The sequence below is a fragment of the Myotis daubentonii genome, chromosome 3, assembly GCF_963259705.1.
Source record: "Myotis daubentonii chromosome 3, mMyoDau2.1, whole genome shotgun sequence".
In the NCBI taxonomy this organism is placed as follows: Eukaryota; Metazoa; Chordata; class Mammalia; order Chiroptera; family Vespertilionidae; genus Myotis; species Myotis daubentonii.
Window position 1 is genome coordinate 79,141,603 of NC_081842.1, and position 20,312 is coordinate 79,161,914.

General features: G+C 42.7%; 1 protein-coding gene across 1 annotated transcript in view; it reads left to right on the plus strand.

Annotated features, from left to right (window-relative positions):
- The window catches only part of LOC132229639 (ferritin, heavy subunit-like), a 32,905-nt gene extending 14,586 nt beyond the window's left edge, over nucleotides 1-18,319 (plus strand). Inside the window, exons 4-5 of the mRNA XM_059686185.1 lie at nucleotides 9,291-9,298; nucleotides 18,196-18,319. Coding sequence (XP_059542168.1) covers nucleotides 9,291-9,298; nucleotides 18,196-18,319 — 132 coding nt within the window. The remainder of the gene's footprint in view (nucleotides 1-9,290; nucleotides 9,299-18,195) is intronic.
- Nucleotides 18,320-20,312: the final 1,993 nt, after the last annotated feature.

Sequence of the window (20,312 nt, forward strand, 5' to 3'; positions counted from 1 at the left end):
TATCCAGTGAGCCAAACCAGCCAGGGCAGTTGTCAGTTTTTTTTAGTAGACTTGATCGTAGTATTCTTTTATAATCCTGTGTATGTCCATGGGTTCAGTTGTTACTTCACCTCTTTAAGTTCTGATTTTGTTTATTTGGGTCCTCTCTCTTTGTTTCTTGGTGAGCCTGGCTAGAGGTTCATCAATCATAATTGTCCTTTCAAAGAACTAGATCTTAGTTTTATTGATCTTTTTTGGTGGTGTTTTTTTTTTTTTCCGGGGGGGGGGGGGGGTGAGGTGCTCTATATCATTTATTTGTGCTCTGATCTTTGTTATTTCCTTCCTTTTGCTCACTCTGGGCTTTTCTTGTTGCTCTCATTCTAATTTGTTAAGTTGTAGAGTTAAATAATTTATTACCAGTTTTTCTATTTTTGTGTGTGTGTTTCTTTTTTAGATAGATCTGTAAAGCTATGAACTTTCCTCTCAAGAGTGCTTTCACTGTGCCCCATAAAATTTGGATTGTTGTGTTTTCATTGTCATTTGTTTCTAGGAGACTTTTTATTTATTCTTTGATCTCTTTGGTAACCCATTCATTGTTTAATAGCATGCTATTCAGACTCCAAGTGCTTGATTGTTTTTATTGTTGTTGATTTCTAATTTTATGCCATTGTGATCTGAGAAGATGCTTGATATGATTTTAATCTTCATGAATTTAAAAAGACTTTACCGGTATCCTAATTTGTGGTCTATCTTTGAAAATGTCTCATGTGCACTTGAGAAGAAGGTATATTCGAAGCTTTGGGGTGAAATGTTCTGAAGATATCAGTTAATTCCAACTAATCTAGTGAGTCATTTAAGATTGCTGTTTCTTTGTTGATTTTTTGTCTAGAAGGTTTATCCAGTGGTGGCAATGGGGTATTGAAGTCCCCTACTGTGATTGTATTGCTGTAGATCTCTCCCTTGATATCTTCCAATTTTGTTATATATTTGGGTGCTCCTCTATTGGGTGCATACATGTTTGCCAGAATTATATCCTCTTGTTGAATTGCTCCCTTTAGTATTATGAAGTGGCCCTCCTTATCTCTTGGTATGACCTTCACTTTGAGGTCTATTTTGTCAGGTAGAAGTATTGTTACCCCAGCTCTTTTTTCATTTCCATTTGCCAGAAACATTTTTTTTTCCATACCTTCACTATCAGTCTTTGTGATTCCTTTGTTCTGGGTGGGTCTCTCACAGGCAGAAAATATATGGGTCATGTTTTCTTATCCATTCAGGTACCCTATGTCTTTTGATTAGAGCATTTAGTCCATTTATGTTTAAGGTTATTATTGATAGGTACTTATTTGTTGCCATTTTAATTCTTTATGCTTGTGTTCCTTCTTCCCTATTTCTTCTTTGTACAGCAGTCCCTTTAGCATTTCTTACATTGCCGAGTTGGTGGAAATAAACTCCCTTAGCCCTTTTTTCTCTATGAAGCTCCTGATTTCCCCTTCAATTTTGAAATTCATCCTTTGCTTTGCATCACTTTGTATTTTCATTCCATTCCTTTCTGGCCTGGTGTGCTTCTGTTGAGAAATTGGTTGATAGTCTAATAGAAGATCCCTTATAGGTAACCTTCTGTCTCTCTCTGGCAGTCTTTAAGATTCTTATTATGTGGTTGATGTTTGCCAATTTAATTATGATGTGTCTTGGTGTAGGTCTTTTGGGGTTCATCTTGTTTGGGACTCTGTGTGCTTCTTGGACTTGTGTGGCTTTTTTCTTCCCAAAATTAGAGAAGATTTCTGTCATTATTTCTTCAAATGGTTTTCTATTCCTTTCTCAGCTTCCTCACCTTCTGGTACCTCTATTATGTCGATGTTGTTTCATTTCATCTTGTCCCAAAGCTCGCTGAGACTCTTTTCCTCCTTTTAAAGATTTTTTTTTCAGTTGCTATTCTGCTTGTTTTTATTGGTTTGTTTTTTCCTACCTTGTTTTCTAACTTGCTGATGTGGTCCTCAGCTTCTTTAAGTCTGTTATTGAAACTTTCCATTGTGTTCTTTATTACAGCTATGTCATTCTTCATTTCCTTTTGATTTTTCTTCATTTCCCTTTGATTCTTACACATGTTGTTGAATTTGTCTTCCATCCTTTTCAGCGTCCTTATAATCATTGCTCTTAATTCAATCTCTGACAAATTACTTGCCTCCATTTTGTTTATTTCCTTTTCTGGTGATTCCTCCTTTTCTTTCATATGGGGGTTGTTTCTTTGTCTCCCTATTTTTGCTGTTCCTTTGTGATTATTTCTATATATTAGATCAAACTTCTATGTCACCCAGATTTTTTAAGCTTGTCTTCTATAGTAGATGTTTTGTGGGGTGCAGTGGTGCAATCTCTCTGGTCTTCTGGGCTGGGTATGCTAGGGATGACCCCTACTTGGAATATTTTGGTTCTCTTGGTATAGTTGGGTCTTGAGTGCTATTGCTCATTTGTGGATATAGTCTCCTCTCAGAGTGTCTGGTTATGTGGCTCACTCTCTACCACGTAAACCAAACAGCATGAAGTACAACTCGACAAGACATGACACAAATGTAACAAAACACAAATATACTCATGTCACCAATAACTCCAATAAAAATGAACACCAGAGAAAATAGAATTAGGCGAGAAAAAATGGCAAAAATGGTATTGAGAAAAGAAAGGTAAGAGAGAAAAGAACAAGGAAAAAAAACAGATATATAGATAGATATGAGTTGAAAACACCACAATATAAGCAAATAAACCAAAAAATACAAATAACAAATACTCTGAAAAACGGAGAGGACAGGATTTATAGAGGCAGAGCTTATGTACAGAAAGTAAGGTTAAGGAATTAAATGAATAGGAGAAGGGTCATTGTTCAGTATAGAGGAGGTAGAAAGAGAATGAGTGATCAGAAGAAAAGAAAAATAAATAAATAAATAAATAAATAAATAAATAAATAAATGATGTGCCGAGCCAGCTCAGCCAAGGGTTCACAAGCCTGAGTGAGGGCAGTGAATGGATGAAGAAATGACAGACAAAGAGAATAAGCTGGGTCTAGGTCAGGGGTGGGCAAACTTTTTGACTCGAGGGCCACAATGGGTTCTTAAACTGGACCAGAGGGCTGGAACAAAAGCATGGGTGGAGTGTTTGTGTGAACTAATATAAATTCAAAGTAAACATCATTACATAAAAGGGTACGGTCTTTTTTTTTTTTTTTTTTTTTTTTTTTAGTTTTATTCATTTCAAATGGGCCGGATCCGGCCCGCGGGCCGTAGTTTGCCCACGGCTGGTCTAGGTGGATTTTCCTGTGCCTGCCTGAGGCCACAGAGAGAGATCCAGAAGCAAGTTGAGCTTTTATTTTATACTCAGAGGTAAACAAGGTAGTGGTCACCATAGTTACAATGTTCTTGTGAGTTTCACTTGTTTTGGCAGCACTTGCTGCACCTCCCACAGCCCATTAGCTACCCAAGTAAGATCTAGGGAGCTTCATAAGGTCAAGCCTAATTATGCTAAGAGGACTGTGCCCTCTAAGCTGGGACTTGTTTGTGGCTTTGCCAACAGGTCAGTCAGAGGCTTAACCTTATAGCTGTGCCCTACAAAAAGATAAAACAATTTTTAAAAAAAATTATCTATTCATTTATTGATATATTTTTGGAAAAGGAGAATAGAAAAAAGAGTAGGTAAGTTTGTGTTTAGTGAGTGACACTAATTAAACAATAAGGGGAAGAAGAGAACGAGAGAGGAGAGAAAAATCAAAAGCATTAAAAAATTGACTAGCAAAGAAAGAGAAAAGAGAATGGTGCATGGACTTGGAGCAGAGGAGAGGAAATGAGATATACGAGTAAGCCAACAGAGATTATAATAATAACGACACGTCAATAAAGCAGATAAAGATTAATTTTTAACAAGGAGTAAAAGGAATAGACAGAGAAAAACTAAAGCAGGGACAGGAGAAAGCAGAATGAAAAAGGGGGAAGTCAGGAAGAAAAGGATGGGAAAAAATTAAAATAAAATAACAATAAAAGATAAAAATAGAATGAAGAAAAACTAACACAAAAAATCTATACTAATAAAAGGGTGATATGCTAATTAGACCAGACATTTTCCAGACAACCTTCTGTACTTCCTTCCTGACAAAGCCGGGCCTGGATGACTGCGATCAGACATCCCCTGAGGCGTCCCAGACTGGAGAGGGTGCAGGCCAGGCTGAGGGGCCCCCTCTCCCCCACCAATGCATGAATTTCGTGCACTTGGCCCCTAGTAAAAGATAAAAAACCTGAAATAAATAAATAATTTTTAAAAATAAAAGTTAGAAAATAAAACAGTAAAGTGTTGTTCACTTCAACCGGGTTTTAATGCCCCATGGGGGCTGGTTTAAGACCCCACTCTTCTGTTCAGTCTGCTGGTGTACTGTATGTTCATTTTTATGCCAACTCCAAACTGTCTCGATTAACTTTAGAGTGGTCTTGAAACCAGGTTATTTTTCTTCTAAAAATTGTCATTCCAGAAAAATTTTATTTGTTCATTTAGTTTTATCTTTTGACTCCCTTTATCCATCTCCCACCCACCCCTCCACTTCTCTCCTCTAGCAACTTCCAATCTGTTCTCTTTATGAGTTTTCTTTTGTTGTTGTTTTGTTTTTTTGATTCCATATATAAGAATGAGCATATAATATTTGTATTTCATTGTTGAACTTATTTCACTTAGCCTAATGCCTTCAGGTCCATCCATGTTGTCCCAAATGGCAATATTTTATTTGTTTGTATGGCTGAATAATATTCCATTGTGTGTGTATGTATGTATGTGTGTGTGTGTGTGTATGTATATATATATATATATATATATATATATATATATATATATATAATTACATTATACATTCATCCACTAATGGCTATTAAAAATGTAAACACACGCGAAAGTTTATGCATCCTGATAATTTCTTTTACAATTCTAGTCTCATCATGTATTTGTCTTTCATATTTTTGTGACCATTTACTTATTCATTCACAGTGAATGGATATCTAATAATGACCTGCTGTTTCCTCTTCTATGCTAGATGATGGCAACTCCACAGCACAACACAAGTGCCTTCAAGGAGCTCTTGAACTAGGAGAGAAGGCACAGATAAGCAAGCAGTTATAAAGGTGTAGAATGAATTCCTATAACCAAGGAGCACAAAGGTGGGGATACCAAACCCAGACTGAAATGTCAGAAAACATGACTTAGAGGAAAGGAAAGCTTCACTGAGAATGGAAGGTAGAGGCTGCAGGATATGTGTGTAGGCACAGGGGTTTCTGTAGATGCCATCTCTCTTTTTGTCACCAGAATTAATTTGTGACTTAAGCTTTTAAAGCCTACCAGTTTGCTATTTTGATCAATTACTTCATTATTCACTCTTTCATCTGTAAACATTTAAGAATGCACTCAGTGCCCCAGGTTGTGTTAAATGCTATCTTTTCTTTTAAAGACTCACGACATGGAATTTCTGGCTTTCTTCCTCTCCATGATTTTTGGAAACTTAAAATCTGCTTTTATGACATGCAAAGTATTCATCTAGCTCTGTTGGTTTCTTCCTTGACAACCAACAAATTTCAATATTAGGTTTCTTTTTCTTTTAATTTGTTTAGTCAGTATTATTTATTTGGTGCTTTCCATGGGCAAGACACTCTACTAAATGCTCAGAGACATAAAAAGATAACTAAGACTTAGGCCCATTTCTCATGAAGCTTATAAACTAACTAGTGGCCTGGTGCACGAAATTTGTGCATGGGGGAGGGTGTGTTCCTCAGCCTGGCCTGCACCCTCTCCAATTTGGGACCCCTCGAAAAATGTCCTGCCAGTTTACAGGGATTGGGCCTAAACCAGCAGTCGGACTTCACTCTCCTAATCCGGGACTGCTGGCTCCTAACCGCTCACCTGCCTGCCTGCCTGCCTGATTGCCTCTAACCACTCTGCCTGCCAGCCTGTTCGCCCCCAACTGCCCTCCCCCCACCCCCCACTGCCGTCCTGCTTGCCCCCAAATACCCCCCCCCTCCCCGCCAGGCTGATCATCCCAAACTACGCCCCCTGCTGGCCTGCTCACTCCAAACTGCCCCCCCCCCCCGCTGTCCTGATCACCTCCAACTGACCCCCACTGATGGCCTGCTTGCCCCCAACTGGCCCCCCTGCTGGTCTGCTTACCCCCAATGACCCCAACCCCCACCAGCCTGATCACCCACAACATCCCTCCCCTCTTGGCCTCTAACCGCCTCTACCTCGGCCCCGCCACCATGGCTTTGTCCAGAAGAACATCTGGAAGGCCTCCTGGAAGGTCTCCCAGTCTAATCAGCATAGTACTCTTTTATTGGTATAGATATATTTGTCTGTAAATATGGTTATGATTGCAGATATGAGTAGGACCAGGTAAAATTTTATAGAATGGGCCTTTTATTACAGATGGTTTGCCATGTATGCATTTTTTCTAAAGAAGTAAAAATTACTTTAAAAAGTGTTTCAGAAAGACTTTTAGAAATTTACAGTATCTGCTTTTCTTCCAAGAAAGTTGTCACTTTTATGCCAGAGTGAGAATTATTTGTATGCTTTGTATGTCAGCATTGGGCCACTGTGACTGGGGGGCACTTAGCTTGACTTGAGAGTAATTATCTTGCTCACTGGCTGGGAGGGAGGGTGTGTGGCAGAGGAGATAAATACGGGTTCTGGATTATTCATAGATTGCTGACTTTCTGGATTGATTGTGCAAGCCCCTCCTTTTATTGATGTCCACCTTCTATTGACAGACATCTACTCTGGGAGAGAAATAAGATGAAACTCTCTATCTTTTCATTGTAAAAAGTATTTGAATTCCTAAGGTGTGATATGGCCACCCAGCCATCTACAGTCAAGGTACACATTTTCATGGAGGATGTTCCCACTCTTGAATAAATTAAAACAATTTTTTCTTTTAATTTAAACTTTCTTCTATAACTGGTTTCTTGTTACTTAAAAGCTAGTTTTTTTTGAAACTGCTTCCAAAGCTTTTCAAGCTGTATATGTCCTTGGAATGAATTTATAAATAAGAATTGAGCCCGGCCGGTGTGACTCAGTGGTTTAGCATCGACCTATGAACCAGGAAGTCACAGTTTGGTTCCAGGTCAGTCCACATGCCCAGGTTTTGGCCTGATCCCCAGTACGGGGTGTGTAGGAGGCAGCCGATCAATGATTCTCTCTCATTATTGATGTTTCTATCTCTCTCCCTCTCCCTTCCTCTTTGAATCAGTAAGAATATATTTTAAAGAGAGAGAGAAGAGTTTATATGTTTGTAAAGAAGAAAACATGTATTTGATGCTCTTAGAAAGTCTTATTTTCTTTCATTAAAACTTGTGTAGTATAGGGAACTCCATAGATTCTCTCAATTTGAAGAAAGTTAGAGGGAAAGGTACTAATTCAGAGTTCCTTGGGAAAATGTATCACTTATACATTTTTTTACGTTTTTTTAATCAAAAACTGAAATATTTTTTATTCAGAAAATATATTTGGATCTAAATATTTTCTATAATTTTAACCCTAAAATATCAATTTAAATATTTTAAAAATGGTTGGGATGTTTATTTTTTTTTTAAATAAGTTAGGTTACTGGAGTTCTACATATTACTGGATCACCTGTGGTAATTTTATGATTGGAAAATTAAGAATTATAGTCAGAGGGAAGGACATTAGAATTTTAAAAGAACATATTCAATTTACTTTAGAAGCCGAACCTATCTTATCATGTGACTTGTTTTGTATGTCTGTTAAACTATATTATCACATAAGCATTGCTGCTATTGGGACAAATAATGACAGTTGATTCAGGTCATTTGAATGTCCACTGTCTGTTTTTTGTTTTTGTTTTAAATATATTTTATTGATTTTTTTACAGAGAGGAAGAGAGAGAGATAGAGAGTTAGAAACATTGATGAGAGAGAAACATCGATCAGCTGCCTGATCAGCTGCCTCCTGCACATCCCCCACTGGGGAAGTACCCACAACCCAGGTACATGCCCTTGACCGGAATTGAACCCGGGACCTTTTAGTCCTCAGGCCGACGCTCTATCCACTGAGCCAAACCGGTTTCGGCTCCACTGTCTGTTTTAATTTGTATGTTCGTTTTGACTCTGTCATATGCTCAATCTTCAGTGGAAGTCATGAGAACCTATTATTTTTGCCTGCTCCCTCCTTTACGTTGGAAATATTCTTTTTTACCCAGAGGGACCTTAACTTTGATGTAAGTGATTGTTTCCGTTGCCAACTGTTTTCTTCCTTGCCAAGTAAGAGAGTTGTGAACTCTTCCGTGATGCCTTCCCCAGGATATTTGCAGATGTGGTTGGGAAAAGTCATTTCATCCCCGACCTTTGCATGTCAGGTGCTGGGGTGCCGGGGTGCCACCTGGCCAGCGCCCCGGCTCTCCCGCCCTCCGATCGCCATGGCGATCACGGGGCCACAGAGTTGTTGTTTTTTTTTTTTTTTAGAAGAGTATAAATTATTTAAGAATTAAAGCTATGTGCACACGGCCAAAAAGAAAGAAAGAAAGAAAAAAAAATTGGCTCCACCAGTCCCACCTGTACCCCGTCCCGGCAGGGACTGACAGCGAAGCCCCTCTCCATCCCGAGCCCTCCAGCCCCGTGCAGACGGAGGCCCCCCCTCCCCCGTCCCCCCCCCCCCCCCCCGTGAGAGCCGAGCAGCGTGGACCTGACCTGAGGGCTGTGCACCTGGAGTGACTGCAGAGGGAGAGGGGCAGGCAGGAGCAGCGAGCCAAGGAAGGCCCACGGCCCCGGGACTGGGACTGCGGAAGTTACCAGAAAAGAAAAAGAAGAAAGATGCAAAAGGACCCCGGCCCTGGATCTGCCCTCCACGGAGGACTTCGACGCCCTGGTCTCGGCCGCCATGAAGGCTGGTAACACCTGTGGCCTCCCCAAGTGCCGGGCCAGCGTCGTGACTCTGGGCCAGCTCTGCCCACACGGCAGCCACCGCTACTGCCTCTGCCACTGCCTGCCCCACTGCCTGCCCGAGACCCATGGCTGTGGGGAGAGGGCCCGCGCCCACGCCCAGCACAGAATCAGCCGGGAGGCAGTGCTGTACGCCGCAGTGGGGCCAAGGACCGGTCCCTGGACCCCGCCAAGAGGGCCCAGCTGCAGAGGAGCCTGGATAAGAAGCTGGGCGAGCTGAGCAGCCAGAGGAGGAGCAAAAGGAGGGAGAAGAAGATGTGAGCCGGCCCTCACACCCTCCGGCCTTGTCTTTGCAAATGCAAGTGGGGCCAAGCGGCCGTCCCTGGTGCTTTCTGTGCCTTATAGCTGCTCCGGTGACGTGACCAGGGCTGCATGAGCAAGCGAGGGGCCTCTGGGAGGGGGTGGGTCCTCGGGCCCAGGGTGCCCTGCCTTGCGCTGGTGTGGGGGCAGGCTGCAGTGGCTGTTCCCTGGACCTTCCTGGGAGAGAGCCGCCCCAGGTCTCAGTTTTGCTGGCACAGGGGCCCCTGGGGCTCTCCAAGGTCCCTCGCCAACTGCTTTAAGAGAACCTTTAAGAGAGGTTCCGGGGGTCCGGGGTTGCCGCCTGGCCTGCGCCCTGGCTCTCCCGCCCTCTGATCGCCATGGCGATCATGGGGCAGGCCAGCCAGCAACCTCGGCCCAGGAGTCTGGGGTTGCTGCTTGGCTTTCTGATGGCGATCACCGGCTGGGGGGTGGGGAAAGGCGGCCTTTGCCTGCCCCCCAGCTCTTGCCTGCCACCTGGGCTGCTAATCACTGTTCTTCCTCTTTCCCCTTTCGCCTCCCATCATTGCGCCTATGCAAATTAACCGCCATCTTTGTTGGCGGTTGATTTGCATATTGCCCTGATTAGCCAATGAAAAGCATAGTGGAGGTACGGTTAATTACCCTTTTTGTCTTTTATTAGATTAGATGGGTAATATAAATATATGTGCATAAAGGATACAATAAAGGGAATAAAAATACTCTCCTAAAGATATTTTATTTTAAAGATAAAAATTTCTTGTTTAGAATTAAGTCCTGAAGAGAGCCCCTTCTCTCTTCCTTAATCATTAGGGAGATTGCCGGGAGCCAGTCCATGCTTGCTGTTTCAGGGGACCTGGCATATATGGCATACTTTTCTTAATATGTTTGCTCACCTTCTTGGCACTATGTGTTTTAACCAAGGTCATCTCTGAGAAAGGTTGTTTCCCCAAGTAGGGATTTTCCCCTGAAGTTAGGGAGGGAATAAAACCCCTTAACTAAGTGCCAGGCGGGTAATTAATCACTTTAACTACGAACAATCATGCTTAAGCTACATAATCTTTACTCCCTGGAATGGAGATAAGAAACGCCCTAACCTTTGGAATAGAGATTGATGGGATTGAATCAACTGGTATAAATACAGATGTAACAAGACAGAATTCAGAAGACAGCAAGACACAGAACTCAGGAGACAGAATTCAGAAGACAGAACCTACACGGAGCCTGGAGACAGAAGAACTTCGCTGGAGAGAACATGGCAATAGATCCTGGACTGAACCTGACTATAGAACATGGCAAGAGAACCTGACTAGAACCTGGTGACCGAACCTGGCTGGAGAACCTGTACAGAACCTGGCTGGAGATCCTAAGCAGAACCTCTCTGGAGATCGAGACCAGAACTTGGCTGGAGATCCTGGCTAGAGATCCTGGCTAGGCTGCTGATCAACTGAACACTGTCTCCGTGTCCTTCCTTCTTCGCCGACTCCGTCCACACCTTTGGGGACCCCTGGACCTGCTGGGGTTGGACCCCGGCAGGAGATGACAAGGTCAAGTAACACTGTAAGGCAGTGGTTTTCAACCTTCTGGCCCTTTAAATACAGTTCCTCATGTTGTGACCCCACAATAAAATTATTTTCGTTGCTACTTCATAACTGTAATGTTGTTACTGTTATGAATCGTAATGTAAATATCTAATATGCAGGATGGTCTTAGGCAACCTCTGTGAAAGGGTCGTTCGACCACCAAAGGGGTCACAACCCACAGGTTGAGAACTGCTGCTGTAAGGACAGAAAGTTTGGATTAGATTTTTAGACATTTTTAAGGAACTGTATAACTTTATTTAAAAGCAGTCTTTGTATTTCAAGCACATTCCATGGGAGGAGGTGTATAAATCAGTCTGAGCATTTTCCATAATTAAAAAGTCAATTCATCTGGTTATTAAAAGTTAATAGTGGCATTATGAATCAAATTAAATTTTAAATATATATTGGAACTACAATGCTCTCACTATCCAGCTATATATAAAATCCTAATATGCAAATAGACTGAACAGTGGAATAACCGAACAATCAAACAACCGGTCACTATGATGTCCGCTGACCACCAGGGGGCGTGCACAAAACATGGCAGGTGTCAGCAGCAGGCGGCAGAGCATGGAACACGGCGGATGGCAGAGCACAGAACATGGTGGGCATTGGCCGCAGCGGGATGGTGAGCAGGTGAGCGGGGACACCAGACCAAGGCAGGGCACCAGTCGCTGTCATCAGGGCAAGCCTCTGGTGGTTACTGAAAATTCTTTGCTCCTGCACACCATAGTCAGACCCAGCACTCGCACCTGCTGCCAGTGCCGGAGCCTCTGCTTGTACCCACTGCCAGTGCCTGGTGCTGGCCCCAATCGCTTGGCGCCATCAGCAGTTGCAAGCAGCGGCTGCTGGCCCTGATCGTCCTCAGGGCTTCTCCACCTCCCCCTGCTCCTGAGGGGTGATCGGGGATGGCATATGCCTCTTGCACCCGCTGCCAGTGATGGCCCTGTTCACACCCTCTGCCAGCGCCAGAGCCACTGTGCCAGCGCCGGCCCCACTCACACCCGCAGCTGGTGCTGGATCCCAACTGCTCGGCACCATCAGCGGGTGTGAGCGGCAGCTGCCAGTCCCAATCATTCCTGAAGGCTTCTCCACCTCCTCCTGCTCCTGAGGGGCAATCAGGGTAGTAGCTGCTGCTCACACCTGCTGATGGTGCCGGCCACACTGGAAGCCACTGCTGGAGCCAGCCCCAATCATTCCGTACTGTCAGTGGGTGTGAGCAGGGCTGGCGCTGTCAGCGAGTGGGAGCAGTGGCAGTGGGAGTGGGGCTACCAGCAGACAGGGGACTGGACCAGGGGCCATGGCAGGAGGGACCGGGAGGGGGCATGGAGGATGTGCCAAGACCCACCCCTGTGCACACCACAACCTTGCAGCCCACAGTTCCTTTCAAGGTGCACGAATTCATGCACAGGGCCCCTAGTATTATATATTTCTGCAATTTTGAAATAGTTACAGTGATCAAGCATTACATTGTAATAAGAATAAACAATAAGTTCATAAATATGAATGTATGTGGAACTTCCATTGTGTTAATTCTCTAGAAAGGTAGCTGTTAGGCTCCTTTATCAAAATGAAAATATATTATAAATACAAAAGGTAAAAAATTATGGAAAATAGAAAAAATAACTTGTAAAGCTACCATATTAACACAATTGTTACTGATGTTGCTGATGTGTTCTTTCCTCTCTTTTTTTCTGTATATTGTGAGATTGTTATTAAATGATTAGATAGCAATATTTCTAAACAATATTTTAACTCTCAAGAACAAGAGTATTTTCTTCAAATGTACCCAGTTCTGTGTTTTGGCCCAGATGGAATGGTAGAATCATAGAATGTTTACATGAAAAGATATTATATTTTCTTAAGACCTTCAGATGATTTATTCAGATATATACGAATTATCATTATCTTCCAGTAAGTAAGTAAAATCTTTATCTCTTAGGTTTACTATCTTTTTTTTCCTGTTAATCCTTACCTGAAGGTATTTTTCCATTGATTTTTAGAAAGAGGGGGAGAGGAGAGAAACTAAGATGGCGGCATAGATAAACACCGGGAAATTGCTGCTTCCCACAACAATTGATAAATGCATCAAAAACACAAGCCGGACTCATCCAGAACTACAGGAGAGCTGGCTGAGTGTAAATTCTACAACTAGAAGGAAAGAAAAGCACACTGAGAGCCAGAGGAGCTGCAGAGGTGGAGTGCAGAGGTACGGGGGCTCGCGCGCGCGAAAAGGGTCTGGCACCTGAGGACGCGGCTGTCTTTTTGAATCCGGAGGGAGACACAAGCTCCCCACGGCTCTGAAATCCGGTTCCGGGAAGTCTCTGGGGACCCAGCACTCATACGGGGAGAAACTGGTCTCTCTGGCAGCGGGCGAGCTTGAGGGCAGCTTTCCCTCAGAGGTGCTTGCAGCCATTGCCGGGACACTGGGACTCGCGACTCCTTAGGGCAGGGCTGAGGCTCCGCCATAGCTGCTTCCTCCGCCCTTTGATTCCTTGAGACCCCGCCCCGCCCAGGCTGCGGCAGAGGCTTTTGCATATGAATGCCCTGGCCATTTGCAACCTGTAACTACCTAACCACAGCCGGGCCAGATAGACCCAGAGCTTCCAAGAGAAGGCCCAAGGCCCCACAGCGGCTTGCATTGCTACACAGCTGAGCATCATCAGGGCACTTCCAAACTCCAAAAAAAGGAAGGGGAATCTGCAGTTCTCTTCGTAGTTCCTACTGTGTAACCTCAGGCAGAGGCTAAATTAGCACCTCCTTAGATCCAAGAGCCACTGTACCCAGTGGTCAGAGGGGGACCATCCAGATCACAACTCCTCAGATCCATAAGGGACACACTCAGGGTGCAGTCTCAGTGAGCACCAAAGCCCCACTGAAGCAAGTCTTGCCCCAGGAGGGTGTCTTCAGCACAGAAGTTCTCCCACTGCAGACACAGCTGATTCTCACTGCCAATTGCCCTGGAGGTCAATTCCTCCCAGTGAGCCTACAACAACCAAGGCATAGCTACAACAAGACTGTGCACAAAGCCCATAAGGGGGTGCACCAAGAGTGTCCACCTCAGGTAACTGGGGAGGCTGAGCCACTGGGCCCTACAGGACACCTAGCACACAAAGCCATTCTATCAACACAGGGAAGCAGCCAAAATGCGGAGACAAAGAAACAGGTCACAAATGGCAGAAACGGAGGAAAGCAAACAACTGGATATAGAGTTCAAGGCCACGTTTATAAGGTTTTTCAAGAATTTTATGGAAACCGCGGATAAATTTAATGAGTCCCTCAATAAGTATAGTGAGACCATGGAGGACATGAAAAAGGACCAACTAGAAATTAAGCATACACTGACTGAAATAAAGAATAATTTACAGAGATCCAACAGCAGACAAGAGGATCCCAAGAATCAAGTCAAAGATTTGAAATACAAAGAAACAAAAAATACCCAACTGAAAAAGAAAAAAGAAAAGAGATTCCAAAAATATGAAGATAGTGTAAGGAGCCTCTGGGACAACTTCAAGCGTACCAACATCAGAATTATAGGGGTACCAGAAGAAGAGAGAGGGCAAGATATTGAAAACCTATTTGAAGAAATAATGACAGAAAACTTCCCCCACCTGGTGAAAGAAATATACTTACAAGTCCAGGAAGCGCAGAGAACCCCAAACAAAAGAAAGAGGGGGAGAGACAGAGGTAGAGAAAAACATTGATGTGAGAGAGATACACAAACCCACCCCTATTGGGTGATTAGGAATCAAACCTGGGAACTTTCTGTCTATAGGCCAGTGCCCTAACCACTGTGCAAAACTGATAAGGGCTAGATTTACTACACTGTAGTTGGGCTCACATTAACAGTAATAATCCAGATTTTACTTGTCTTCCTGTTCACATAGGACCCTAATCTCCTCAAAAGTTTCCCCAAATTCTATTGGGAGTTCAGGTTAAGGTTTACACATACTATGAGCAAAACCAGTTAACTATTAGTCAGCTACCATCATCTTTCCCATCCCCCTGCTGTAACCTTCATAGGCTAGATATTGCCGAGCCCCATGACATTGCTGCCTCCCCCGGGTGCTGCCATGGGGGTCCTGGGAGCTCCGGCATGCCAAGCACTGCAGCGGGCTGTGGAGAAGCAGCAGGGATGGTCCCCTTCTCTCCTATGAGGGGGTCCTCAGTAGTGCCATTTGTGTTCCACATCTTACCACATTTTTATTGAAATAGCTTTTTAGGACTATACGTAAACCCTTACTACTCAAAATGTGGTCCCTGGACCAGCAACATTTGGCAGATTTGTTAGAAAATCTCAGGCCCCATGAATCAGAATCTGCAGCTTACCAAGAGCACCAGTGATTTATATACAAATTTCAGTTTGGGAAGCATCTGCTTAAAGTGCCTTCCGGGACTAAGGCATGAATTCAATTAGGGACAAGGGCAGGGTTGGGTCAGGAAACAAAACTGACAAATAGTAGGACTTTTTGTAAATACCTCTTCCCTTTGATGATGTCATTTATCCTTGTGCCTGGGCCAAGGTTAGAATGCTTGGCTCCTTCTCTCAGGATAGCTGTCCCTCAGGAAATTCTCAGACTCCTCACTGCTCTCTAATGATGGATTTGGTGACCTGCCACTTCTATGTCAGTTCCATCAGACAGGGCTTAGGCTAGATCTAAGAACCCACCAGACCATGAGAAATCACACAGCTGCCCACGTAAACTATACTTTTATTTAATAATTTGATTCCATACCTATTATTTACAAAATTATTCCTGAAAAGCTATGGGGCTACCAAGGTAAGTAAAACAATCTCTACTCTCAAAGGAGGCTAATGAAAAAGATATATGTTGAGGCAGATAAGAACTTCTGGGAGACCATTTGAGGATGGACCACTGCAGTCTTCCTGCAGAGTGTAGAAACCATGCTGATGTCTAATCCCTACAGCCTGTGTGCGCTCCTTTTCCAGGTGTAATGCCCTTCTTCCATTTTTGTTTCCCTACATTCTTACTTGCCTTCCAACACTAGTTTCAAATGCCAATTTATCCGTAAAATCTTCCATAATCCCCTCAGCTGCATGTGCTTTGTGTTAGGTTGGTGCTGAAAGGAGCCAGGCCAAGGGACCTTGTGAGTGTTTAAGAAATTTTATGACATTCTCTCACCACAGGCTGAGTCAGAGTGTCAGTGTCAGCCCCAAGGGGATGGTTGGGCTCTCTTATATAGGGTAGGAAGTGCAAAAGAGGGTCAGTATGTGGGTGCATGAGTCAGTCAAGTGGAGGAGAGTGCACAGGTCAGTCAGGTGGAGAGGATTTCTTCTTATCTTGCTCTGCAAGTGCTGGACTTCTGCCCCAAGCTGTGGGGAAAGGCTTATAACATCATGTATTTCAGAAAATATGTCCAAGCAGGAGAGACTAGGGGTAGTTTATCCTAATACTTTCACACTGCAGAACCTCCATGATATCCTGTCTTAAGATCAACTGTGTAGGTCCCCGCCTTACGGAGTGGGGGTTATGTCCCTTATAGTCAAAGAACACATTTTAGTCCATCTTCTTAGATTCCCCAGAGGACCTAAATGATGTGCCATAAATTGTTTTTTAAAACAGGAATATATTAAAGCTAATGAATCTTCTCTGTTACTACTTCTCTATTCATGAAGTAGATCAGACTTCTCAAATCATAGAGAAAACATGAGAGAAATCATAGAGAAAACCTGGGGCCACAACATTAGTAACAAAGAAACAGAATTTCTGGAGGATGAGGCCCAGAAACCAGGATTTTAAAAAGATTCCCAGGTGATTCTAATGTGCAGCCAAGGTTGAGAACCACTGCACTAGAGTCTTCTCTGGAATTGGAGAAGCGCTTAACAAAGCTGCTGCTAGACCTGATGCTCATGGCTAATGAAGACGATGAATGTGATGTAAGGAGTTAGCCACTGGTTCTGAAAGCAATGTCATCTTTCACTTCCTGAATTATGATTTGCTTCTGGGAAGTGGGTCCAAGAGAGTGGATCATCCAACACGTGCTTTCTTTCCCCCAAGGAAGTATATGAACCAACTTCTGGGAGTAGATTGGAGGTGGGAGAAGTAGGTGCCCTGGTAAGAAAGAATGCAACTCATCACAAGATGGGGAATACTTCCCAGGAAAAATGTGCTCTAGATAATTAACAAAATGACTTTTGCTGCTGGCTTTTAAATCTAGACAAGGAGTACTTAAATGTTAATGGGTATCAGAATCACATGGAGACAATCTTCTGGGCCCCACCCGCTAGAGCAGTGGTTCTCAACCTTGGCTGCACATTAGAATCACCTGGGAATCTTTTTAAAATCCTGATTTCTGGGCCTCATCCTCTGGAGATTCTCTTTCTTTGTTACTAATGTTGTGGCCCCACCCCATAACAAAGAAACAGAATTTCTGGAGGATGAGGCCCAGAAATCAGGATTTTAAAAAGATTCCCAGGTGATTCTAATGTGCAGCCAAGGTTGAGAACCACTGCCCTAGAGTTTCTGATTCAATCACTTTCATGCGGTGTTCCAGAATTTTCATTTCTAACAAGTTTTAGATTATGCTGCTGCTTGCTGGCCAGGGGCCATACTTTGAGAACCACTGTCCTAAATGGTCCCTGCAAAAGTGAATGTTAATGATGAATTATTATCCTACAGACTTCTCTAAAGTCTTCCTGGTTAATGGTAAACATTCCACCTTGTGATGGTAACTTCTTTCTCACCAAACCCTTAGTATCTCAGGAAATCAAAGTGAGGAAAATTTCTTTATACAAAAGTTATCAACCTTAGATGCATATTGGACTGACTTAGGAGCTCTGAAGGGATACAAACACCTGAGCCTTATTCCACATCTCAGTCTTTAGGAATCGAGTCTGGGCATCTACTTGAAATCTCCATGTGATAAAAACAAACAAACAAACAAAAAACAGGGTGGGAAACCACGGCAGTAGTAGCTTGTTTAAATTAATCTGTGCTTTTGATGAGATGCCCTAACACTCAATACTCATTGAAAGTGGATATTTGTACTCACCTGGAGGTCTTGAATGTCTCAGATCAGTGCTCTTTGAACTTCTATGTGCATATGAACTCCCTTCCTTTTTTAAAATGCAGGTTCTGATTTAGTAGGAATGGAGTGGGACTTCAGATTCTATATTTCTGACAAGCTCCCAGGGCTGCAGGTCCATGAGCTATGATTTGGGCAGCAAGATTTTTGATTGCCTCCTGTTGCTGACAAGGTTCTAAAGCAGTGGGTCTCAACAATCTGGCCCTCTAAATACAGTTCCTCATGTTGTGACCCAACCATAAAATTATTTTTGTTGCTACTTCATAACTGTAATGTTGCTACTGTTATGAATCGTAATATAAATATCTGATATGCAGGATGGTCTTAGGCTACCCATGTGAAAGGGTCGTTCGACCGCCAATGGGAAAGTACCTGGATAAACAGAAGAGGAACACAAATTACCTGCAGCACCAGCTTGTATATCATGAGAAATTAGGAAATCAGGCCCAGGAGGGAACGGCCCATTGAAAGAGCTTACTGCAGTGTCAGGTAACAAATAGACCCAATATCTGAAGGCAACAGAGCAAGTCTTCCCACTGTAGTAGGTCCCAAATCAGCTGCTTAGAATCGTGATCTTCTCCATTTGGCAGAAGACTGCTTCCTTCATGGGTGTGTGAACAAATATTTCTGTATTTGCATCATAATTATGTATAAAGAGATTGATACTGAAGCACAAAATAGGTTTAATTCCATCAATGTAAGTTTGGCTAAAGCTTCCTGAGCATTAAAGTTAAAGAAAAAAAAAAAAAGCACCTTTCTTCTTCTGCCATGATCCCAGCAGCACTCAGATGCAGGGTCAAGATTTGGGAACTTCAAACAGTCCAAGTAGATATAGTAGAAATTAAGTAGTAAACCTTAGGTCTCACTAATGTTTTCCTCTCCTTCAACTTGTATACTACATGTTTAAAGTTTACATGATAATAGGATTTTCTTCTAATCAATGTGAAGCTGACCTTGAAAACAAGAGATTTTGGCCTAGAAATGATGACTCACCTGAGAGATTTACAGAGGACAGGCAGTTGCAAACCAGGTGCCATTTCATAACCTGAGGTATGCATAGGGACCAGGAAGTTACACAGGCAAGTAAGACTACAAACAACTATGTGGATGTGCCAATGCCATCCACTGTGGGCAAGCTAGCAACTATTGGGGTAATTACTTTCAGGAGCAAGCAATGAGCATGCAAGTTGGTTGGCTAGTTCACTGGGAAGAAAGGGGGCTCTATAGGATTGTGTCCTGGCTCTAAACTTACTAGCACCATTGCCTTGAGCAAGTTTCTCCCTCACTCATTGACTCAGTTTAGTCATCTTTAAATTATGTTAATAGTAGTTGCATAAAGTTCACTAGAGGATTAAGTAAATTAGTATGTGAAAGTATCTAGAACAGCACCTTCTCAGATTACATATTAGTTAGTTTGGATAATAGTGATAGTGCCACCTCCTAAACTTGAGGAAAGCCAACATATAATGGAATTGTTATGCTAAGTGAAATAAGCCAGCCAGAGAAAGACAATACCATATAATTTCACTTATATGTGGAATCTTATCAACAAAAAATGATTTAAGAAACAAAATAGAAACAGAAGCATACATAGAACATTCTGACAGCTGTCAGAGGGGAGGGGATTGGATGAAAAAAGGTTAAAGGAATAAGCAAAAAAATAAGACACATAGGCAGACTCCAGTGTGCTGATAGAGAAAAAGGGGGTGGGTGGGTGGACTGGAAGTGGGCAAAAAAGGGACAAATGGGGACTGAAGGAGACTTGACTTTGGGTGGTGAGTGCCTGATGCAGATGTTTTGTTGTGTTGTATACTTGAAACTTTATGGTTTTGTTAACCAATGTCACTCGAATAAACTCAATTTGAAAAGACAGCAGATAACTGGAGTTGAGACAGAATCTTAAAAAATTTAATCTTAGAACTATCTCTTTTGAAATGATATCCAATTAGATATACCTTGGGAAAAATTCCGGTTAACAAATGGGTTGATTATTGAAGTAGACACAGCTGATCAAACAAGATATTGAAGTAAGCTGAGAAGTTCTCAGCCAAAGGAATAGCAAATGGTATTTTAAATTTTAAGACATGGCGTTCCAATGAAAGATCTAATTTATAGCTCTAGGAGCAAAGAGAAATTGAGAAAAAGATCCACTGTAGGAAAATTTTAGAGTATCAAGAATGAAAAAGCTCACAGTAAAAGACATCACTTACAAAGAAAGAAAAATGCCAAATTACTAACATATTTCTCATCAATATTAGATGCAAAGACAAAATTGGAAAATAATCTTCAAAGTGCTGCGAGGGAAATTAAGAGTCAGGGCAGAATACACCTATTGAACATGCAAACATTAAGCTCATGAGCTTTAATCCAAAGAAGACCTTCACTGTGAACTATCATTGTTTTAATTGTAAAATACAAGGGCCTGGGCTTCTACATGCAGGTCCAATGTAGCCGACCTGAG